The 13,622-nt window shown below is 40.5% G+C and overlaps 1 protein-coding gene across 8 annotated transcripts in view; it reads right to left on the bottom strand.

Moving 5' to 3' along the window:
- esrrga (estrogen-related receptor gamma a) overlaps positions 1 to 13,622 on the bottom strand; it is a 229,216-nt gene that overhangs the window by 152,066 nt on the left and 63,528 nt on the right. Inside the window, exon 1 of one of the 8 annotated variants that reach the window (XM_070889445.1) lies at positions 9,685 to 9,772. The exons of the other annotated variants lie outside the window; for them this stretch is intronic. Coding sequence (XP_070745546.1) covers positions 9,685 to 9,767 — 83 coding nt within the window. The 5' untranslated portion in view covers positions 9,768 to 9,772. Of the gene's footprint in view, positions 1 to 9,684; positions 9,773 to 13,622 lie in introns of those variants that run through there. 8 annotated transcript variants of the gene reach the window in all.

Below are 13,622 nucleotides of genomic sequence, written 5' to 3'. Positions count from 1 at the left end.
CCATGACCGAAATTCAAGGGGGAGATGTATAGAAAGTGATGACCCCGTATTTGTTCTCAATCAGGCTTTGGGGCCCAAATGGCTTGAGGGTACTGTAATAGACAAAGAGGGGAATAGGGTCATAGTGGTTAAACTTAACAATGGGCAGATATGCCGCAAGCATCTGGACCAAGTTTAAAAAAAAGGTTCAGCATGGACACTGAGGAACCTGAGGAAGATCATGAGATGGTATTTACACCACTGCCAGTGAACGAGCAACAAGAACATTCAGCAGCATGCACAGTCCCTGCGGCCAGCCCGGAATCACCACCACGCTACCAAGGCTCAACAACCAGAGCCCAACTGCTGCGCTCCACGAGAGAGCGCAGACCACCCGAGAGACTTAACCTATGATCCCAATAAGATGTTGAGGGGGAGGTGATGTCATGTATGTAATCTTTATGTAACAACACTGTAATACTGTATATACATAAGAGATGCACACCTTGACCACAGGGGGTGAACTTGTGGGAGACACTCCTCACCTGGTCATGCAGGTATATAAAGGGAGGTCCCACGCAGGGTCATCACTTCTTGGTCCTGTGAATAAAGGTTCAGGTCATGGAGTGACCTTGTTCATAGAATGTGCCTCGTGTGGATTTGTGGTATTGTGTAAGGACTTTACAGTATATGACCTGGAGTTGGGCTCCAGTTGGTGCTGCGACAGGTAACCTAGCTCTATAACTGCCTCCCTGGTGAAGCAAACTGGAGGGAAGATGTTTTTGCCCATTTAACTCATGTGGGATAAGGCCTGTGGCCTCCTCTCCTTCACTTTCTTCTCTCTGCAGCTGCAGGTCATTCCACCATTGCTTGCTGCTCTTCCTGCTCATGATCCTCCAGCCACAATGGCAGATCGCGCAGCACACCCTTGTTGCCAGAGGGCATTTGTGCAAAAGCCCCTGGGCAGAACTTCTCTTCCAGCTCCAAAAAAATAACTTGCCAAATGTCTTGTGGTCAGCTACAGCTGCCAAAACATGCACAAGGAGGCACAAAAAGCCCACTAGCAGAATAAAATGACTAACCAGATACTTGTCTAACTGCAGCTGAAGATTCCTTTAAACAACACTGGTACAAGGGCACCTCTCAATTGTTGTCATCCAGGGTTTGTGGACAGGTTTTATAATGGACAAATTCAACATTGAGGAAGTTGAAAATGGCAGTAAAGTCCTGAAATAGACCTTTATTTACATTAGGCGTCCGCCAGTTTTAGACGAGCAGAGTGCACGACTAAAATGCGTCTGACTCAAAATGATGCCAAGTGCACTTCTGGTAGACAATTGGCGAGCGACATCCCCACACAAATTCAGCGGCCTAGCATCTATTTTCCCTGGGCAAAACAGGCAGCTGCAAGTTTAAAATGGCCCCCAGTGAGATCCCAATCTTAGCCATGCTGCCTTTTGGTACAACGCACGGGGACATGTCAGCAGAAGCCAGTCGTGCAATTCTCTTAGCAATCAGCTCAAAAGTATTATTTGCTGAAGCCTCGAATAGGCTGCTTGTCTATCCTAGCAGCAGCAGAATGGCAAGGGGCTAGTGTTCCAGGGTGGGCAGAGATAAAAAGAAATAGAACATTTTAAAATGAGCACAAAATACATAAAGTATTTATGCATACCCAACAAAGTGACCTCATAATGTATTAATATTAGTGGGGGTTTTGGGCAGGGTGAAAGAAAAGTCACACATTTTAAATTTAGAAATTGCAAACATAAGACGTCAGCATGGTAAAATGGTAGTTTGCAGGCTGTGACTGGGAAGTTAATTGACAGCTTGACTTAACATAAATGCAATCCATGGATTTTTACCAAAACTGAAAATAAACAGGAAAAACTATATTATTTCATAAATAAAAGCACATAGCAGGTTGGGAAAATTAATTTAGTAAGATTAAGCGATGGCAAAATCAAGTTTAACCTAAAATTGTGTTCCCTACATGATCTGTATCTTAAACTCTGCAGTAAAACTTGAACAGTTGGCAGGTTCAGAGGATTCCAGGGTTGGTTGCTTATGAAATACATTTGTTTCCACCAGCATATCTCTCAATTTCTTTACCAGCCAATGTGGGACACGAAAAGTACCTGGAGTGAGGGACGCTTGCAACTGAATGCAGCCATCACCAACAGTCTTTTGTCAAGGCTTATTTTAAAGAATCATTATTGAGAGGACTCTGTGCTTTAATAAGATGAACTCTCAGTTAATATGAACTGAATCAGTCAGTCTCGGCAGAGGCTCTTTGTGTAACACCTCACAAAATGTAGGACAGTTGGGCAATAAAATGCTTTTTACTTCTGCAGTACTTTCACAACTGGAAAATACCTGTTTAACTTGCAAGTTTTAGCTGTCTGGAGCACATCAAGTGACTTTATCCAACAACTTTAGGAATCACAGTACAACTGTCAAATACACATGAAACATTGCCAAACAGTTTATCATTGAAAGATGGTATATGTGTATCTACAGGCTTTCAAAAGCGAAACCAAGGAAAACAATGCAAAGCTTCTCTGGAGGGTTACATGTGAGAAAATGTTTGAGAGGTGCAAAATAAAGCTTTCAATATGACCGAAGTAAATGCACAGTTAAAAAAATCAGGAAGGTTTACTCGGCAAACAAAATGCATATTCTGTTGGGAAGCATTTTGGAACAAGCGACAAGAGGGCAGCTGTTAACAGTGTCCTGCGCTTTTGCCTTCTGTACCATTTTGTTCACATACTGCACGACAGTTGTTTGTTTACTATAAAGAACATGTCTTGACCAGAGACTAGAATAAGATGGTCTTCCTACAATTTATGACAAAGCTTTTAAAAACTTGTGCAAAAACCCATGGACCACAAACTTAGCTCCATGGTAAAAATGCCTCTTTAACATTCAGTGTTGATATTTTATATATTCTTGAGTAAAACAATCAGATAAAAGTGCAGACAGAATGCTTCTATTCTACTGCTCAGTATTTAGAAATTAGAATATCGTATTTAATTGTCTTCAAAATATATAAAGTATACACAAAGGTATCTAGCCCAGGTCTTTGTTCATCTCAAAAATGATGGAATGGCTGGGGGCACTATGGAGTTTTACTGGAGAATGGCATCACTATGAATCCCTCCCAGTTTCCCCATCGTGCTTTTAATGTATAGTCTCTATATGATATGGCAGACACAAAGGCTTGCTGCCCAGAAGAGACCACTTTGCAGTTAAACACTGCAGATCGTCACAAAGATGTTAATTTCATGCAACTCACAACCAGCAGTCCATTTAAAGCACAACTGATCCTTACTCTGGGTTGAATATATGAAGCAAATGCAAGTAAAACTAATTTAACCTTTGAAAACTTATCTCCAGGGGAAGAAACAGTCAAAATCCCTTTATAAGATTTTTAAGCACTGCAATTATTGATGAGTACTATATTACTTCAATTTTCTCTGATCAGAAAAGCAAAACCACCAGAGACTGGAGCAGCTGTCAAGTCATTTTCCGACTGGAATGAAGTAGTTTACAGTGGGTTTGTGTTGGTCTCCGAAGACCCAGTTAAGAAGCCTTTTTAAACTGCCTTAAAAAAGCCAACTCATACATTAATCAACTTCAGCCTCTGCCCATACTTGCTGCAATACATCAATTACTACACTTTTCTAATAAATTCCCGTTGACGGTGACTGCCTTATTAAAGCCTACTAAAACGATACAATATAAGTAAAAGGCTATTAATATTACCTTTCGATGCAGCTATCACCTTACCGAGAATTACTGCACAATCTGCTAACGGAATTCATACTGCATTACAATTAACATCAGTAAAGCTAATTCTAACAACATCCAGCTTGCTAATTTTACACACTAATAATAAAAGACATTGCTATGCAAGATCAGCCTCTTTTATCATGCTTCCATGGCACACCAGAGATCTCCTGCCATTGTTCACATGAAAGACAATTATACCAAAGAACATCAAACCCAAAAATGACAATCTGCTAACCAGCACTGGGTATTGCTAGATTCATTTCTCCATTTTCTGAACCAATAGACAACAATTCTCTGTGGACTCGGGGGGGGGGGGGGGGGGGCGGGAGGTTGGAAGGAAAGAAATGCCCTGCACTGATTTATGCTTCTCTCTTCTGCATTCATCAACTGACTGCTGCCATTTTCAGATCAACATTTTTATAGCCTGAGGTTCAAATGCTGGACACGTTTGAAGAAATGCACCAATAATGATGGCCATATATTTCCATATTTAAAAACAATGCCGCATGTTTGGAAAATGAACTGCAGCATGCCACGGGGGAGTCAGTGCTGCAACAGGTTGCATACTAAAGCTCAGCCCCGGCAGCGGCAACAACGCAGGTTCCCCCCCCCTCCCCCACCCCCCGAAAAATGAACCGTTATTGTTTACACAGCAATAAAGGGCCAACAATCTGTTTTGTGCGCCTGGTTAAGGGGCTGCATGCCGACCAGTTTGTTTTGGGTGATACAGTCAGCTCAGCAAATAGATTTAAGTTTATTATGTGAAGAGGGATAGGACTCTAAAAGTTAAATTATACTAAATATTTGCAAGCTGAGAGTACTGCATTACATTGTCCGTCACTCTCTTCTGTTTCTACAAACATACATTGTACTGGAAGCAATAAATAGTTGGATCAGAAGCATGTACTTAGAAAATTTCATGTTTTGTAGAAAAGGCTATAAAATTCTGCATCTTGCACAGGATAATAAAACAGCCCAAGACAAGGTCTTCCAGCTTTTTTTAGTGCAGACCCCATGACTTATATCTTGCTTTACAAAATGTACCATATAGCCTAGCTGGGTCTTCTCTTTCTTAATGCTTTTTTATCAGAATCTTTTGACAAGAAACTGAAGATTAACTTTGCTTGAGTACAAATGACATTTTGTCTGCTTTACATTATCTTACAAATTATCAGGCACTAAATCCCCTCTACTGACTGGCTGAGCTACCTGCTGTAAAACACTACCTTACAGTGATGGGTGACAATCGTGGCACTGTCTCAAAGTTGTACTGTGCATTGTAATATGGACATAACATGAGCTAACTTTATGTTGCTATACTGATAACCTGTTTTGATTTTTTAATTACAACACTTGGAACATTTCAGGATTAAGCACACTTTAAAAGCCTATTTTCAGCATTTTGTTAAACTCAGATAATTACTATAATTCCAGCTGCCTTCCCCATTCTACTTCGAGCAACACAGAAACAGACAGAAATAAATACTGCAAAAGGAGCTTTAAAATAGACCAACATCTATACTATGACATTAATCTATAGCAAATGTTTTTGTTGACCCAATCTATCTTCATTTTGATGCTTTTGGTAAAGACTTCATTTAATCTTCATTACTCGTGCTAGCATACTGTGTTACAATCTGGAGGTTGTAAATTAAAAGGTCAATTATTGAAACAGCTCAGAGAATGAAAACCAATCATCTTCTAATATCTTTAAGCTTAATACAAGTTAAAATAGTCAAGAACTTTCAGAAATCAATATGGTTAAGATTTTTAAAAAATTATTAAATTGATGCAGGTGCCCTCAAGTACAATCTCTTTGTATGTATGCAAGGGAACTGTTAAGAGATGTTTTAGCACTGATTTCTGATGATGGGGCAGGTGAAGGAATAAGGAGAGTGCATTTCCATATTCCTCAAATGTCCCCTCGATGTAAATTGAACAAGGAGAGACACTGACATATATGCAGGCTGCACCGTGCTGTCTTTTTAAAGAATTGCATAGATACTCGGCAGTCATTTGGGTAAGAGAAAATTATGTATGGTAGTGAGGAAGAATCGTTTCCTTTGTCCCTATCCAGAATTCTAGAATATCAGAATAACCTGTGTCGATGAACAATGTAGTAATATTTTTGAATATAAAGGTGTACTTTTATGAATTAAAAATTATTTTGAGAAACTACACAGTAAATGTGTTATCAATTTTGTGGATACATTTTGACAGTTCTGATATACAGCACAGAAACAATCCTGTAATATTCCTGAAAAAGTTCATTTTACCTGCTATACATTACTATCTTTAACAGGGCATGAAACCTAATGCTGCTGCTGAATAAGTGGATGCTGCATCTCATGTGCTACCTACAGCCTGCACAAGAACCACCGAGCTCTTTATTTTGGTTCCTTTCAGTGCTGTATTAAATGTTTCTTCTTCCCTAAAGCAACTGCTTATGAACCTCTAGGGAATCTCAATTTCATTTTTCGAAATATGAACTAGCGGTATTCTAATTTCTCTCCTTGGTATGCAGTCATGGCCTTTACTTTAATACAAAAATAACCTTTACAATAAAAAACATACAATTTAACATTTCCATAGACAAAACCTGATTTGCATTAGATTCAGTTCTGGGTCTTAAACAACTAATATGCTAAAAGCAAAGCTTTTGAAGACTTTTCCCTTCACCCCAATAATCCATCCTCTGAAAAAAAAGAAAAGTACATGGCTCTTGATTTATCAAACCACCTGCAATCAAATTAAATTTGTTCTGCACAAGCCTAACTGTATTACTTTTTATACAAGCCAAAGCAATCTTCGGGATATGTTTGTGCACAAAATTAGGTTGTGCGGATTTCAGTTAATTACAGTACCACAGAAAGGATAATGAAATCCATCACCATTTAGTACAGTGTAACACACAGAAAAAAATGGAAACTAGAATGACAGCATGAAATGATTAATACGTTCTTTTCAATGTAATTAAAAAAAAACATCTAAATGATCACGGTAGGCTTTCAGGGGTCTGAGACATTGAACCTGTACAGTTAGCATACGTTTTTCTTTCACTGATGTATAATGTTTGAATTTGATAGCACAGTTATGTTTCTTTTAATTTTTAATGCCATTTTTCTTCTGGTAAATTAACCCGTATCTTCCATCTCTCTGGCCTTGACAATTCTGCTGCTGAGAGGATGGATGGCCTGCTCCCAGATGCAGCCAATGGTCCTTATAGCAGGCCACCAGAAAGTATTGGGGATCAATAGACAAGCCTTTTATTTTAATTTGTTCTAAGGATATAGACAATGCTAGCAAGGCTGCAGTTATTGCTCATCCAAGGCTGCACTGAAAGAGTAGTGGTGGGCATTCTCCTTCAACTACTGTAGTCTTTGTGGTGTTGGTCCTACCAGAATGATGCGAGACAGGACATTGCCGCAGCGACAATGAACAATGATATATGCCCAAATCAGGAGGTGTGTTACTTGGAGGAGTAGTTGGAGACGGCAGTGTTTTCACAACAATGCTGCTATTGTCCTTCTCGATGGTAGAGGTCACAGGGGAAGGAGGTGCTTTTGAAGTCTCTCTTCCAATTTTCTCTCTGCCTCTCCATGTCTCCCTGTGGGACAACTCCACTGACTACACTCTCTGCTGCTCAAATGGGGAAATGCGCAGACAGAGCGAACACTCATTCGGCACTCCATGGCTCGGAGCATTAGCACTCTGATACCCAGTGCCATTGTGCCAACCCGTAAATCTACACTTGTACCCATTTCACCACTGAAAACCAAAATTGAGAGTAACTAAAACTCTCTGACTGGGGTTTCTCCATTTTCAGGTATTTGTTTACCTTACATTTATGGAACCAAGAAATGGTCATGTCTTGCCATCAAACATTGCTATATGTCTAATAAAGAACAGTTTACATACTGCTGCTCACTTTACACTGCTATTTAACTTATGCTTTTAGGTTATAGCTTCTTAGCAAACAAATTACTTTTGGCACTAGACTAAAAAGTTCTGTGAAAAGGCTTCATATATTTTGGGTTTATGACAAAATGAAAATTGGGCGAGTTCTATAAAGAGCAGGTGATCACCTCCACCAGATTACCACCCAGGCAATGAAGACGAAGACTGAGAAATTGGTCTCCTTAGCGCCTCAAGTTATTGCCTCCAGGGGGCGATAACAGGATGCTAATGACTTACCGACCAAGTGTGACGAGATGAACCACTCCCGCTAACCTCGGCAGGAGGCTTGCAGCGGCGGTAGAACATTGCGCCTCGATCTCCTTCACCCGGAGATCGTGACGTCATCGCCCTGGGTAGTGACCCGATCCCGAATTTCAGTTCTGCTCCTGCAGCATCACTGGGCGAAAACACTGGCAGCTGCAGGAGGCATTGATTGGTAGGCCGGGAGCTTTAGGGCCGACAGTTAAAGCCAAGGTAAGCACAATATTTCAAAAAAGGTGCTTTTCAATTTTTTTGATTCCTCTTCAGTTACACTTGATCAGCCCGGCACTCTGCTGCTGTGCATGGGGCTGATCGGGCCAGATCACGGCTGCTGTCGGGGACCAGCTCACTGATCCCAATGCAGAGCCTGCAACCATGGCCCTTCTCTTTAAGCGCTGCAAAACTACCATCCCGCCTGCATCCTGTAATGCTCCAGGAAGGAATGGGAGTGCTTGATTTAGCGCTCCACTTCCTTCCTGGAGCGCAAACACCGAATATTTTGAAAGCTGAAAAACATGAGCACCTGGCGTTAGTTTTTACAAATTTCAAAAGTTAGTGCCCCAAACAAGACGCTCCCCAATTTCTCCCCCAAAATTCTTCCCCAGCGAATGACACAGCTAAACAGCCGGTAGCCAAAACAACCATTCCAGAAAGAAACCCAGTCTACCAATATACGAGAGCATAACTGGTTAAGTTTGGTGAATTAGATTATGGAGTTGACCATGTCCTCAAAAATCCTTGGACCTTACGTTGCACTCCTGCCATAATTTAAGCACGAGATTATGGAAAGTGGAGTAAATTAGGTCACGTCACTGCAAGGAATAATTGAGGAAGCGAGAAAAGGAAGGGAGAAGCTGAAGATTCAGAGGAACTTTCACCAGCTAAAGAGCAGGTTATGCACATGCCATCTGAACTTTAGGAGGCATGTAGCCCAGGGAGACCAGAAAGTAAAGGATAAAAAAATCAAAAAAGGTAATATATTCCCATCCCAGAGAGAAACACATAGAAAAAAAAAACTTGCACTTATATAGTATCGTTCATGACCTCGGGACATTCCAAAGCACTTCACAGTCAATGATGTACTTTTGAAGTGTAGACACTGTTGTACATGCAAGCACAAGTTCTTTTCTTATTTCCAATTTTAGGCAGTAGCAGGTGAGGGATTAAAAACTAGAAGTGCATCTTTAAACTCAGGAGATACATTAAACATTCTACCCACTTTATAAAAATATTTTAAGTGAGAATTATGTTTCCTCTCCAAATATTTCCCACTTTTATTTTGAAATATCTAAAAAAAAATGAATACTTTTAAAACTATAAAGACTGCAGTAATTAAACTCGCTGCTGCTTGGTCTCAAAATTTAAGAAAAATGTCATTTTAATATTTTCGCTCTTCACATTGCCAGGTCCAAAACTCTTCCGTGAAAATCAGAATCGCTACATACATTGCAAGCCATGGTTAAAAGAGTGCCCCATCAGTTAATATAGTTTTGTTACAAGTGGAGTGAAAAAAAAAACAGAGAATGACCAAAGAAACACAAAACATATCTCCTCTTACTTGATTCTTAAGCTCACTCATGAACCTCTTCACTCCTACAACTCCAGCCCTAGCCTCTTTCATCAGTTTCTCTGTTCTGCACTCCTGGCCCCTCTCTGTTTCTCATCTCATGGATAATGGTCCATTCACAAACACTTTACCCAATTCTCTGCTGCCAATGCTCCCCTGCTTCTGCAGTTCCCAAAAGATTCATTTGCATCTTTGGGAATTTTGAATGTCTCATCGCACTCCAACTGAAAGACACGGAGAGGGGGAAAAATAATCATACAAATAACTCACAAAAATAGGGAATAGTATAGAAAAAAGTACTATTACAAAATAATCACACAAGGGGAAATAGCAGCAGGTAAAAAGAGTTTGAGCATTGTGTAAAAACAGAAATAAATAAGCTATTTTTTAAGGGCAAGGACAGGAGTAGGCACCTTTCAAAAGCTAGTAAATATGAAAAAATATTGAATTTACTAGGAAACTGACTACTGTACACAAATGCCACTAGTAAATAGTTCTGTAAATTCTCTTTAAAGTCACGTTCAGTTATTTAAAATCAGGTTACTCACAGGTAGTGGATGAGACACTCTGATTAAAAATGTTTATTTTTTATGAGAGACCCATTTTAAACTGTATTAATAAAACTGCACCAGGTTACCACTCTTAAATATATCAAGGAGTATTATTTAAAGCAAGGAAATTATTTAAAGCAGCACGTTCGAAGATGATGCCCAATTGCGGGTTTGGTGGAAAGTTTTACGTCAGCCAATATGCAAGTGAGTTTGAGTGTAAACTTGAGCAAAAAATTCAATTCGGAAAACAGCCGCAATTTTGAGTGCAATTTGCACTCGGATTGCCGATTGTGCCTGAAGGGGGAACTCTACTCCATTAACACTAAAACTAAAAAGTTAAAAAGTGACGAGGAAATGAAAAATAAACTTGCAAAAATGTGGAAGAAAAAACATTTAAAAATGGGGCAGCATCAAAGTGTCTCCTTCCATGTTCCTTCAGGGAAAGCACCAAGCTTCCATCTAGTACCTTCATCTACTGGTATGGATCAGATTCTGGATCTTGAGATATGGTGAATCATTGCTGATGTCCTATGACCCATCGCTCCATGGCACAGGAGCATTAGTAATTCATGGATAGCATTCTATTGCATGTAGAAACTATGGCCTGGAATATCCTCAAAACTATTCCTGCTCCATACTGTAACTTTGCTAAATGTGTGGCAGAAACTGCATTGTGGAGGAGACTAAAAAAATCAAAGATGTTGCTAAAACCTCATCATTAGCCCCATCATTCCCCATTTCTGGTCATTATTAGTTTGAAAAATCGACAGGAACCGTTTTTCCATTACAATATGCATAAATATCTCAAATGTAACAGTCGAGAATCAGAGTGTGAGCAAAGGACAAATTGGTGTGAACCACAATTATTCAACTCGTGAGATCTCAGTTTGCTCGTTGGGAGTCAGCAAGAAGCAAAGACAAGGGGCTAGAAATTGCATCATGCCCCAGTTGGATCGATAACTTCTGCGGGAGCACAAAAGTATTGCTGGGTGAAAAAGATTTGCAGCTGACAGGAACTTTCGCTTTAGCAATCCAAGAGGAAAATGCAGCGCTAAATCAAGCGCAACCACTTCCGTTAGAATGCTAAAGGGAGTGAGAGGGGCGGTATCGGCTGAGCGCTGAGCAATGTTCAGTGCAGTGTTGCCGTCTGTACAGGCTCCTTCCGTCGCTTAAAGGAAAGGTCCAATGCTGGGGTGAATGAGTTTTGCTACTGTCTGTGTTGGGCCGTGGCACCTGTGCATAGCAGCCCCAAGTACTCTAAGGGAGCGAATATTGCATCCGGGGCAGTAACGGGGCTCTGTGCACCGGATGACATCATGATCTCTGGGGTGTAAGAGGGTGAGGCGGTAAGTGTTAGTGAGGTGCAAAACCACTCGGGAGGTTCACGACTGTCAGTCATTTCGCCGCGCCCGGTCGGTAACCCCTTAGCGCCCCGTTACCGGCCCCCGCAGGTGCTAACGGGAGGCGCAAACCTGGCCAATTTCTCCCCTAAGGTGCTTCTCCAGAAATAAAAAATGATCCAAAGAGAGGCCAACTGCTCATATGCAGCTGCTGTAGATCATGCTTTTCCCTGGTCACACACCAACTGCAGGCCATAAGGTGGCCAGATGATGTGCTCTCAAGTCTCCTGTACTGTTGAGACAATTGCTAGATGTGTAAAATGTAGCCCTTGACTGCTTTCCCATTTCCCTGTCGAGATATACCTGCCATTCACTTAGTACTTCTCTTTAGCAATCTAAGCAGAAGTCAACAACTCAGGGATATGGCAGGCACACTACCCAATTAGGATCAATATATTATGCAGCATTCTGTGAGAATCAAGATGATTCTTGCTACTATCTAGTTATTTGATAGATGACCACTATCTAAACAGACAAATTTATGATCCACTAGTCCCTGCTAAACTCAAAAATAGTGGAAAACCTGTTACTTGAATGCAATTAAATGGAGCAAAACTCTTGTTAATAAAATACTTAACCACTTTTGGTGAAAATCTGGACACCTATTATTCTATGTCCATAATCAATGGGATAGACTTCCGCTATCAATGGGACAGACTTCCGCTATCAATGGGACAGACTTCCGCTATCAATGGGACAGACCTCCGCTATCAATGGGACAGACTTCCGTTATCAATGGGAAAGACTTCCGCTATCAATGGGAAAGACTTCCGCTATCAATAGGTAACTAACAACTCCAGTGATATTGCACTGAGTCTCTGCACACTGACCAAAACTCATCACTTACAGTTTTTAAAACATTTGTTCAGCTACAGAAAAAAGTCAGTCTAAGGGTACATTCATACTGTCACTTTCACATATATTAAAGCAGTTTTGGGTGTGCAGCAATGTGAAAGTGGCAGCATAATTAGAAGACTCACAAACTCACTGAAGCAATGTGGAGTTTGAACTCCTCCAGGAAACCATCTCACACCAGTTTGAGTTTGTACACTCAAGTTCAACTCCAGATATAATGATCACATCTTCTTTGTGAACTTTGCAACCAGTTTCAAGTAAAGTTCCTCCTCTAAAGCAACAAACACAGCATCTTTTTGAACTGTGAGCATTTAAATCCCTCTTTGAATCAAACAGAATGAACTCAGAATAGCCAAAGCCATGAAGAGGATGGACTATTCCATTTATGAATTCATCCTTTATAACACTAAGGTTGAAACTGGAGAACCATGACAATTGCTTGTGTTTAAACTAGATCTCTATGCTTCTCCCACTTCCAACCCGCCAAGCCAAATCTCCCTCAGGCCCCCTCAAATCTAGACCTAAACCTCCATCTTTCTCTACTATGTTCCCACCTTCTCTCTGAGCTCATCTTGTCCATGACAGCCATCTTTTACTCATTTGACTCCATTTCCAATAAACTTCCTTTTCTGACCATCTCTCCCAAAGTCCCCTGTTTCAATTCCTTCAATCAGATTTCTACTCCTCACACAGCACTGAAATGTTTGCCTCTGCCCCAACTCATTGGCAAGTGGCACCCTCATAAAAACTTTTGTCACCTCTAGACTCAACTAGTCCAATGTGCTCCATCCTCCACCCTTTGTAAACATCCAAAACTCTGTTGCCAGTATCATAACCCACACCAAGTCCCGCTTATCCACCATTCCTGTCCTCACTTACCTACATTGGTTTACAGTCCCCCATTCCACAAGACATTTGTTCAACAAAATATTTCCCCTAAAAATAAAAAAAAAACAAGCCACTTCCAGGAAGTGCTGTAAAAACAATGTCAATTTGGATAATAAAGGCAGATAGTGGAAGGAATTCTCTCTGTTTGGCCTCTGGAAACCGCTCATGCTCAATAACTGAAATGGAACTGTACCTGGTTTAAAACAAATTCCATCATACAATATAAATTTTGAATGTCTTTGACCTAAAATAGTCTTATTCGGATAGGCATTCTGCGTGCCATTCCATCTAATTTTGCACACTGTTAAGTTGAGGGTATTTTTTCCCGAAAGTATCACACAAATTGTTCGATAGTAAAAAATACAATTTTAATAC

This window comes from Pristiophorus japonicus, chromosome 9, assembly GCF_044704955.1.
Source record: "Pristiophorus japonicus isolate sPriJap1 chromosome 9, sPriJap1.hap1, whole genome shotgun sequence".
NCBI classification, from domain to species: Eukaryota; Metazoa; Chordata; class Chondrichthyes; family Pristiophoridae; genus Pristiophorus; species Pristiophorus japonicus.
This window is presented reverse-complemented; position numbering and strand designations above follow the sequence as displayed.